General features: G+C 46.3%; 1 protein-coding gene across 4 annotated transcripts in view; it reads left to right on the top strand.

The window, feature by feature from the left end:
• Positions 1 to 7,981: 7,981 nt before the first annotated feature.
• The window catches only part of STOX2 (storkhead box 2), a 233,793-nt gene continuing 231,816 nt past the window's right edge, over positions 7,982 to 9,958 (top strand). For all 4 annotated transcript variants that reach the window (XR_001903077.3, XM_017959239.3, XM_017959240.3 and 1 more), the window contains exon 1: positions 7,982 to 9,670. Coding sequence is in view for 3 of the 4 variants with exons in the window: in XM_017959239.3 (XP_017814728.3) it covers positions 9,307 to 9,670 (364 nt within the window). In the remaining variant the exon portion in view is untranslated. The remainder of the gene's footprint in view (positions 9,671 to 9,958) is intronic.

The following is a 9,958-nucleotide window of genomic DNA, read 5'->3' as shown; positions in this document are numbered from 1 at the left end:
TGAAGTGCAGTGGCATGATCATAGCTCACTGCAGCCTCAACCTCCCAGGCTCAAGTGATTCTGCCTCAATCTTCTGAGTAGCTGGGATTACAGGTGTGTGCCACCATGCCTAACTCAGTTTTTCTTTTTTAATGTAGAGACAGGGTCTCAACATGTTGCCCAGGCTGATCTCAAGCTCAGGTAACCCTCCCACCTTGGCCTCCCAACATGCTGGGATTACAGGCTTGAGCCACGTTTTATTTTTTAAATTTTATCTTTTTTTAATAGATGGAGGTCTTGCTATGTTGCCTAGGCTGGATTTGAACTCCTGGGCTCAAGCAATCATCCTGCTTTAGCCTCCTGAGTAGCTGGAATTACAGGTATATACCACCGTACCTGACAACAGTAAGGTTTTTTTTGTGCAGATGCTGTTGTTTCTGACACATAACCAATTGGTGCCTGGAATTATGTACTTATGAGTCTAACAGAATACTTGAGACTGAGTCATTTATAAAGAGGAGAGGCTTATTTAGCTCATGGTTCTGTAGTCTGGGAAGTCCAAGGGCATAGCCTGGCTTCTGACAAGGGCTTTCATGCTGCATCATGACACAGCAGAGAAGGTAATCCATGTACAATACTGTGCTATCAAAATAATATAGAAGGACATTCTTTTTTCTTTATAAAAGCTGACTCTCCATAGATGCATAATCAGCATGTCATTAAAATATTATTTCCTGTCTGGATTCTTTAAATTATAGTTCCACATGTAGCATGCATATATTATAAGAACAATGGTGTTACAATTATCTATTTCTATGTAATCAATCACCCCAAAACGTAGTGATGTAAAAAGGCCACCATTTTATTATGCTCACAATTCTGTGGATCAGGAATTCAGGCAGGGCAAAGTGGGATGGCTCACCTTTGCTACACAAGTTGGAAGTTTCAGATGGGGTGGCCAGATACGTCTGGGACAGCTCAACTGGGACCATCAGTCTGGAGCCTCAGCTCTTCCATAGTTGGTGTCTGCTGTGGCTGGAATGTCTCCTTCACTCATGTGTCTGGCTCCGGGGTTGGGATGGCAAGAACAACTAGGAATTGGCCAGCAGTACTCTGTCTGCACACCCTCTCCATGTGACTAGCTTGAGCTTCCTCACAATATGATGATCCCAGGGTAGTAGCACTTGTTACACGGTGGCTGGCTTCCATGAGGCAGGACTGGGAACTATGAGGCCTTCGATCTACAGCCAGAACTCACGCAGTATCCCTTCACTTCTATTCTATTGGTTAAAGAAATCATGGTGCCTGCCCAGAGTGAAGTGGGTGGAGAGATGGTTTCTACCTCTTGATGGAAGTGTGGCGAGGTCATATCATAGATATGCATGTGAACAGGAGGTATTGTGGCAGAGATCTGTAGAAAACAGTAGCTGCCACAAACAGAAATTCCAAACTGAAGGCACTTAGGCAGGAATGCACCTCCCTGACTGATGATTGTCTGGGCTTCTGTTATAGCACAGTGGACAATCAGCAATTGATAAGCTTGACCAAGATCAAGTTTAGCAAAGCCGTCTTTCCCCAGCAAGAATGGCAGGCAGTTGACTGCAGGCAGTGGGGAAAAGTGCTGACAAAGAATTTCATTCACTATGCTCTTTAATCCTGCCCCAAATCCCACTCATCTTGAACTTCAGGATTGAGACAACTGAGGCAAAGGTTTTCCTCAGAGAGCTTGAAATGGCTTTGAGGATTTCTTATGTGATTAGATATTCAAGCAGTTCTTCATAGTTTTTACTGAATGTTTTCAAGTAAATTGGTGCATGCATTTCTTGGGACTAAAGTAACACTGGTTTATCATGTAGGTTCTTACATTCCTGTGGAAGCTGCAGTGGATGGTGATGAAGCATGGGTCTGAATTCATAGATCGAGTTTAAATTTTGGCTTCATTCATTGTGTGACCTTGGGCAAATTACTTAACATCTGAGAACCCTAGTTTCTCCTTGGAAACTTAGAATAATAATTGTTCCTAATTTTGTTCCTAATTTTTAAGAATGAGGAATTATATATATATATATATATATATAAATACATATTTGTATATATATAAAATGTCTCATTCTTTTTATTTATATATATTTATATATATAAAATGCCTCATTCTTACAACATCAGTAAGAAGGAAGAATTATTATTCTAATGTTTTATGTATCTATGTGATCACTGTAGTCTCGGACAGCTGGACTACCTCTCATTCTTTGGGCTGGAGTACATGCCCACCTTTTCTGTGAGGGCTTCCCTCAACATCCTATCTAAGGCAGGTCCTCCCTGTTTCTGTCTGTCCCTTTACCTGTTTGACATGCTATAATTACACTCAAGGTCATTCTTGTACCTGGTGATTCCTCCCCTTAAACCCATTATGTTTTCTTGACTGGTTTTTATCTTGTTTTTATAACAGCATTTGAAGGAATGCTCATTCATCACAGAGTCTGTCCTAGCTCCTGGCTACGGCAGCAGCTGGAGATAGGGGCCAAGAGAGAAGAGATTGGGGATGGTGTTGGTGGGGCAGGGAGGGGAAAGAGAGGGAAAGGCTGAGGAATCGAAGGAAGCTATATTCAAAGGCACATTTTGCTGAACTGACATGGAGGAAACAATTGAGTCCATGAATGGAAGATACTGTGAGACAACTGGGAATTGAGGATTATTAAAAATAAACATTTGGGCCAGGCACAGTGGCTCATGCCTGTCATCCTTGCACTTTGGGAGGCTGAGGCAGGGGGTCACGAGGTCACAAGATCGTGACCAGTCTGGCCAATACGGTGAAACCCCACCTCTACTAAAAATACAAAAATTAGCTGGGCATGGTGGCGCTTGCCTGTAGTAATCCCAGCTACTCAGGAGGCTGAGGCATAAGGAGCACTTGAACCCAGGAGGGGGAGGTTGCAGCGAGCCACGATCGTGCCACTGCACTCCAGCCTGGGTGACAGAGCAAGACTCCATCTCAAAAAAAAAAAAAAAAAAAAAAGAGAAAATGAAAATTCACTGGGTTACTTACCTGAAAAATTTGATTGCCATTAAGACCATCTTCTGAAAAAAAACCACACTAATATGACCACACATGAAAAGTTCTTAGCGCATTGCTTGCCATATAGTAAGTAATCATTAATTGGCAATGATGATATGATGATGTTAATGAGGTTGATAGTAATGCAAATGAGGACAGCAATAAGAACCAATAAAGAATCTTCTTATCTTAGTCCCATTGAGTTCTGGTGGTATATCCTCTAAGATAGTCCCTCCTGTTGGGAAGATCAATAGTTTTTCTGATTGCGTGTGTGCCAAGAGCTTGCTATCTCTATGTGAGGGAGATCATTTCTATTAGAAGTTGCTCTTTTTATTTGTCACTTTATTGTAATTGTCTTAATAATTAAATATTTTCATGGTTCATTATAATGTTGTGCCTGGAGCTTCTAAGATGACCTCTAGTGATCTCTATGTCCTGGAATTCATACGTTTGTATAAATCCCTCCCCTTGAGTGTGAGTTTGGCTTTGGTGACTCACTTCTAGAAAACAGAATGCAGCAGAGGTGATGGGATGTTATTTCTGTCTTGGGTGATCTAAGGGAAGCCATCTGGCACGTTGTGAGCTACCCTGTGGAGAGGTTCAAGTTGCAAGAAAAACAGTGGGCTTCTACGAAGTGAGGAATAAGACCTTCAGTCCAGCACCTTCGAGGAACTGAATCCTGACAATAATCATCTGACTGAGCTTGGAAATAGGTCCACACCCAGTTGAACCTTCAGATGAGATGGCAGTCCCAACTTGACTGCAGCTCCCTGAGATGCCTTGAGCCACAGACACTGTATTAGTTGGTTCTTACACTGCTATAAAGAAATATCTGAGACTGGGTGGTTTATAAAGAAAAGAGATTTAATTGGCTCATGATTCTGCAGGCTGCACAGGATCATGGTGTCATCAGCTTCAGAGGTGGCCTCAGGGAACTTACAATTATGGCAGAAAGCAAAGTGGGTACAGGCATCTTACATGGCAATAGCAGGACCAAGAAAGAGATGGAGGAAGTGCTGTACACTTTTAAACAACCAGATCCTATGAGAACTCACTCACAAGAACAGTGTGAAAAGGATGGTGCTAAACCATTCATGAGGGATCCACTCCCATGATGCAATCACCTCCCAACAGGCCCTACCTCCACCACTGGGGAATACAACTGAACATGAAATTTTGGTGGGGACACAGATCCAAACCATTCAGGCACTCAGTGGGGTTGTGCCTGGATTACTGACCTGCAGAAACTGTGAGATTAAAAATGTTTGTTGTTTGAAGCTGCTAAGTTTTGGAATAGATGCTGCAATAGATGACTAGTACAAACGTCAAGTACCATTTACGCAAGAGGTACTGTTGAAGGACCTTCATGGGATATTCTACCTACCAGTAATTGGTTAGGGAAGTGGGACAGATGGGATAACATGGGGTTTGAGCTGTCGGATAAACTGCTTAGGTTTAGATTCTAATTCTAAACCTAGGCATTTCATTGCTGGGGAATCCTAGACAAATTTCCTACATTCTTTGCGCCTTAATTTCCTCATCCACAAAATAATAGAGATGGTATAATAGCTGCCTTAGTGGGCTGTTGTAAGAATTAAAGACCTTTCCATGCCCTGGGTGCTGAACTAAATTTTACTCTTTATTATTATCAGGGGAAACTGTTGCCTAAAGAAGACAAAGACCTCTGTATCAAGATGCGGAAAGAGTATGCAGATAGGACCTGTCCAGACATCTTAGGGCTGAGCTCTTAGCCATGTGTTTGGAAAAAGATGCTTTCTTTTTGCCGATTCAGGGATAGGAGAGAGAACGTTTGAGTCTTAATTTTGACTAACACTTGGCTCTAAGGCTGTTGAGCCTAGGTAGCTGTAGTGGAAGATGGAAAACCTATTTTTTTTTTTCAGAGTTGAGTAATCTTTCAAGAAGTAGCTATTTGAAAACACTGTTCCTTTGAGTATTCCAGAAAAATATTCTTTGTTCTGAGAAAATAAAATAGGCCATTTAGTTATGCAAATAGAAAGCAGAGCCGATTGGACAGCAGATGTTTGTGATGCCGTTCAAGAGGGAAACATGTTTTGCTGAGAATGTCAAAGGCTGTCTATATTGAAGGCAGTTTTGCATTTAATTTCCTAGGGAAAAAGTTTTATAACTATTTCAGATCGTTGCTTGTTCTTGCAGTATTTTGTATGGTTTTGCTCAGCAGTTGCTCATGGAAAATGAAGGAGCTATTTTTGGTGATTTTCTGGGCACAGACAGAGTTACCTTAGGGTCAAGTGACTGAGAGTATCCTGAGTTGGGGGGAAGGCCCACATCATGGAGCATGCTTTGCCCCGGCACCTTGACGCACCATGGTTTGGGAAAGATTGGGAGATTGTTCTGGCTATCTGGATGATGACAAGGAGGTTTTGAAGGTCTTCATGAGCAGGGAACAGGGTAAAGAGAGGTGGAGCGGAAGACCCGAAACACAGCTGCTGCAGCATGGTTTCTGGGGCTAGCACATTAGTTTGGAAGCACACAAGTTTGGGAAAGGGCCTGATCAGGAGATAGTCTTGCATAAACAGCAGTCATTTGGAAGACTTCTGGAAGGCATTCGGTCACCAAAGGGATAGCTTGCCAAGATGAACTTTAATTCATTTTTTTTTTTTGAGGCAGGGCCTTGCTCTGTCACTCAGACTGGAGTGCAGTGTCACAGTCACAGCTCACTGCAGCCTCAAGCTCCTGGGCTCAAGCAGTCATCCCACCTCAGCCTCCTGAGTAGCTGGGATCACAGGCATATGTCACCACACCTGGCTAATCTTTTAGACAAATGTTGTGACTCAGGGTCTCACTATGTTGTCCAGGCTGGTCTTGAACTCCTAGGCTCAAGTGATTCTCTTGCTTCAGCCTCCCAGAGTGGTGGGGTTACAGGCCATTCTTACGATAATATACTTTTTTAAAGAGCAAATTGTGGTAGAACCTGCAATAGAAGCAACAATATCCCCACCTCTGATCAGAGCAGCATTTCTTTTATTCCATGGAGGGAAAAGCCTAAACATGGCAATGCAGTTGTATTCTGGGCTCTGAGAGAAGCAGAAATCTGGAGGTTGTGAGGAGAGCCACACTAAAGAAAAAGATGTACATCTATGAGTCAAGGAGTAGAAAGGGAAGAAATTAGTGTTTTCTTGAGTGCCTACTAGGTACTGGACACTTTACACATGATATCTTGCTTCTCATGACAACTGTCCATTTTAGAAATGAGAAACCAGAGGGTTAAACAGGTCACTTGCCTAAGGTTCTTCATCTATCTGATAAGTAGACTGAACACACATTGTCCAACCCTGCATCCAACCTATTTGTACTAAGCTACACTGTCTCATATTTCCTATATAGATGATTGAAGACATATTGTAAAGTGAAGAACTATAGTACCTTGTGGATACTGCTCATGAATAGATAGACTAATCAAAACCCAATGTCACCTCAGTAGCAATGAGCACACTTAGTGGCCACACGCTGGTTTCTAAATACCATTCACTAAAAAGAATCCGAGTTCCTTGGAAAAATGGCTGATTGTAGGGGTAGCAAAATGATTCTGGAACATCTTGATGTGCCAAAAAGTAAGGAAGTGCTCAGAGAATGATGGGACCAATTCAAAAGGACATAAGAGCCAGCTTTTAGAGGCTCCCACTGGCCAACTTTGGGGTAATATGAACATCAAAATAATGATAATACTTAAGAATTATAACCTATTGAATAAAGCAAGAAGGTATAGCCCACACTGTTATTAAATAATAAAGGAAATCTCATTTTTACAGTAGAATGACAATATATGTAGAAGGCATGATGACATTGGAATACCAGAATTTAGAAATCATTATAATATCAAGACAAACAAGAATCAAAGACCAATATAATCAGCAAACACTGGAGAAGTAACAGGATGGTATTTATATAATCTCAAAATACTTCTCAGAAAGATATTTATTAATTGAAAGAGTAAAGTAATAATTTATAGTAGGGAGATTGTTACATCATTTAGAAAAAGTGTTTGTGCATGTGTAGAGACAGAATAAAATGTTAATGAAGGAACCCAAGCAAAGATATGTGGGTATTCTTTGTACAATTCTTGTACTTTTCTCTGTCTGAAGCTATGTCAAAATAAAACAAAAAGTTAAAGAGATAAATGCAAACTAAAAAAAGTCAGAAGTGTAAACTTGTCCCTTCTTCCATTTTTCCATTCACCATCACTTCCTTTCTTCCTGATGCCCAGGCACTAAACAAGGAGGGTGAGGAACGCGGCATTTCAATGCGGCCAAATTGAGGAGACTTAGTGCGAAAGCACCAAAAGCCAGGCAGGAAAATCACAGGTCTCCCCACATGGTGGGTGCCTGGGAAATTCTGAGGTCAGGATGCCTTGCTCCAGCCACCTATGCTAAACCCAGTTCTTGGCTTTTTGAGGTCTGAAAAGCACCTGGTGTCTGTGACACCCTCATGCTGACTGAACACTTTATCATCTGAGGCTACTTCCTATCCATTTCTTTGCTTGATTCCTTCACCAGTCCAGTGACAGGGACTGAGCAGGACCTAACAACTCCCATTTTGCAGATGGAGAAACTGAGTTTCTGTGTCCTGTTCCGGCATCCTGCAGTAAGACTAAAAACTCAGGTCTTGGCCAGGCGCGGTGGCTCATGCCTGTAATCCCAGCATTTTGGGAGGCCAAGGTAGATGGATCACCTGAGGTGAGCAGTTTGAGACCAGCCTGGACAATGTGGTGAAACCCCGTCTCTACTAAAAATACAAAAATTAGCCGGGTGTGGTGTTGCCCACCTGTAATCCTAGCTTCTCGGGAGGCTGAGGCAGGAGAATCACTTGAACCCAGGAGGTGGAGGTTGCAGTGAGCCGAGATCGTGCCACTGCACTCCAACCTGGGCGACAGTGAGACTTTGTCTCAAAAAAACAAAACAAAACAAAAAAACCCCACAGGATTTTAGACACGGGTTTAGTGACTTTTTCATGATAATAAAATCACAGGACACCAGCAGAAAACAGTTCAGTTATTATTTCCAGTCCCCAAAACTAGGCTGGGCATTCTGTGTTTTTCACCGTGTGGTCCAAGACCACCACCACCACCAGCAGCAGTGGCAGCGGCAGCGGCAGCTGGGAATTTGTTAGAAATTGTAAAAACCAGGTTCCCCTAGACCTACTGAATCAGAAGCTCTGGGAATGGGGCCCAGATACCTGTGTTTTAATAAGTGTTCCAGGTGATGGTGATGCACATCGAAATTTAAGTACCGCTCTGGGTAAATGTAGCATAACCCCTTAATGCTTCTTATGACAATCATCTCTTTTCATATATGACTACTAGTGACTCTCGATTAAAAAATAAGTCAAACAGAATTTTGCATAGAAACAAACGTAAGGAATTTTCTTAAAAGCATCATCGTTACCTTTCCTGGTAAATTTCTGTAACCTCTTCATAAACCGAGGGTTATCTAGATAATACTAGGAATGGTTGACTGGGTTTCCTCTAGGGTAGGCCAAACTATATACTGAAGACAAGAGCGTAGAATTCCACAAGAGTTTGGGAGGAGGGACTGATGACAATTTTTCGTGGTTGACTAAGTTTTTTAAAAAGCCACTTCCAAGGGTACATTCATTAACCAGTCAGCGAATCCACTTGTTCCAGCGGGAGGTGGGAGGTGGGGGCAGGGGTGGAGCGTGGGGAGGAGCGACACTCACCGCTCCGGAATCGGTGCCTTCCAAGTGTCGCCGTTGCGTCCCCCACCCCCCGCCTTCGGGTCTCCCTCGAGGCCCAACACCCCAACGCTCACCCCTTGGCCATCCGCGCTCCCCAACCACCTCTGTCATCGGACTCCTCGGGATTCCTCGGGCCGCGTCCAGCCGAGGGGGTTCCCGGGCCGGGTTCGCACTGCCCGCCCCCTCACCGCCTCCTCCCGCGTCTCCGCCCCCGCGGGCCGCTGGGCGCCTGGGGAGGCGAGGGTGCCGCCGCCGGAAAATGAGCGCTGCCCGAAGGGTGGCCCGGAGCTGCAGGTAACGCGCTCCAGAGCTCGGGCCGGAGCGGGCCCCGCACACGGTCCCTTCCCCGCGGAGACCCGTGGGCTGCGCCCAGGGACTGCGCCGGGCGCCCGGGCTGCAGGGACGCGGGGCGCGGGGGAGGCGCGGCCAGCCCTGCCCTGGGGGACGGTCGCGCTCCCCGCTGGTCTTGCAGCCACATCCCGGCGGCTGTTCCCGGGAGCGGCGGGAGGCGGCCTCGGTGAGCCAGGTCGGCGCGGCAGATGCCTGGGAAGATGGAGAAGTTTCTGCAGATCGCGCCTCACTCCCTGGCCATCGTCCTGGGCCCGGCCGAGGCGCAGCCGGGGGAAAGGCCCGGGGCAGCCCGGCGCGCGCCCCCGGCCCAGCCCCGCCAGCTCGCCCGGCACCACATCGGCTACGAGATCTTCGCCGACTTCAAAGCCGAGAACATGCAGCACTTCTGGAACAAGAAAGTCACGGCCGCGGTGGCCGAGACCTTCTTCCTGGGCTGGATCGACGAGCAGGTCCTGCTGATCCAGGGCAAGGAGGAGCATCTGGAGGCGCTGCGCGAAGGCTGGACGCGCCGGGCCCTGCGGCCGCCCTCGGGCTTCCACATCCGCTGCCTGGGTGAGTGCGGCCGCCGGGCGCCCGTCCCGTCCCTTCCCGCCGGGTTGCGTCCGTGCCGTGCGGCCGCAGGAGCCCCGCCCTGCCCCAGCCCGCCGCGGGCACAGCCGAGGCTCCCCTGGGTGCCCGCGTCCCTGCCGGGGGAGGAGCCGGGGGCCCTCTGCGAGCGTGGGATTGGGGAACTTCCTGGCACCGAAAGGACGGAGCCGTCCCATTCCCCGTGCACCGCCCCCGCCTGCCCGCGGGAGCCTCCCCGGTGGCGGGCGGTGCCTGGGGCCGCCAGGTGGGCGC

The sequence above is a fragment of the Papio anubis genome, chromosome 3, assembly GCF_008728515.1.
Source record: "Papio anubis isolate 15944 chromosome 3, Panubis1.0, whole genome shotgun sequence".
NCBI classification, from domain to species: Eukaryota; Metazoa; Chordata; class Mammalia; order Primates; family Cercopithecidae; genus Papio; species Papio anubis.
Note: the sequence above shows the minus strand (reverse complement) of the source record. Positions and strands in the feature narration are given on the sequence as shown.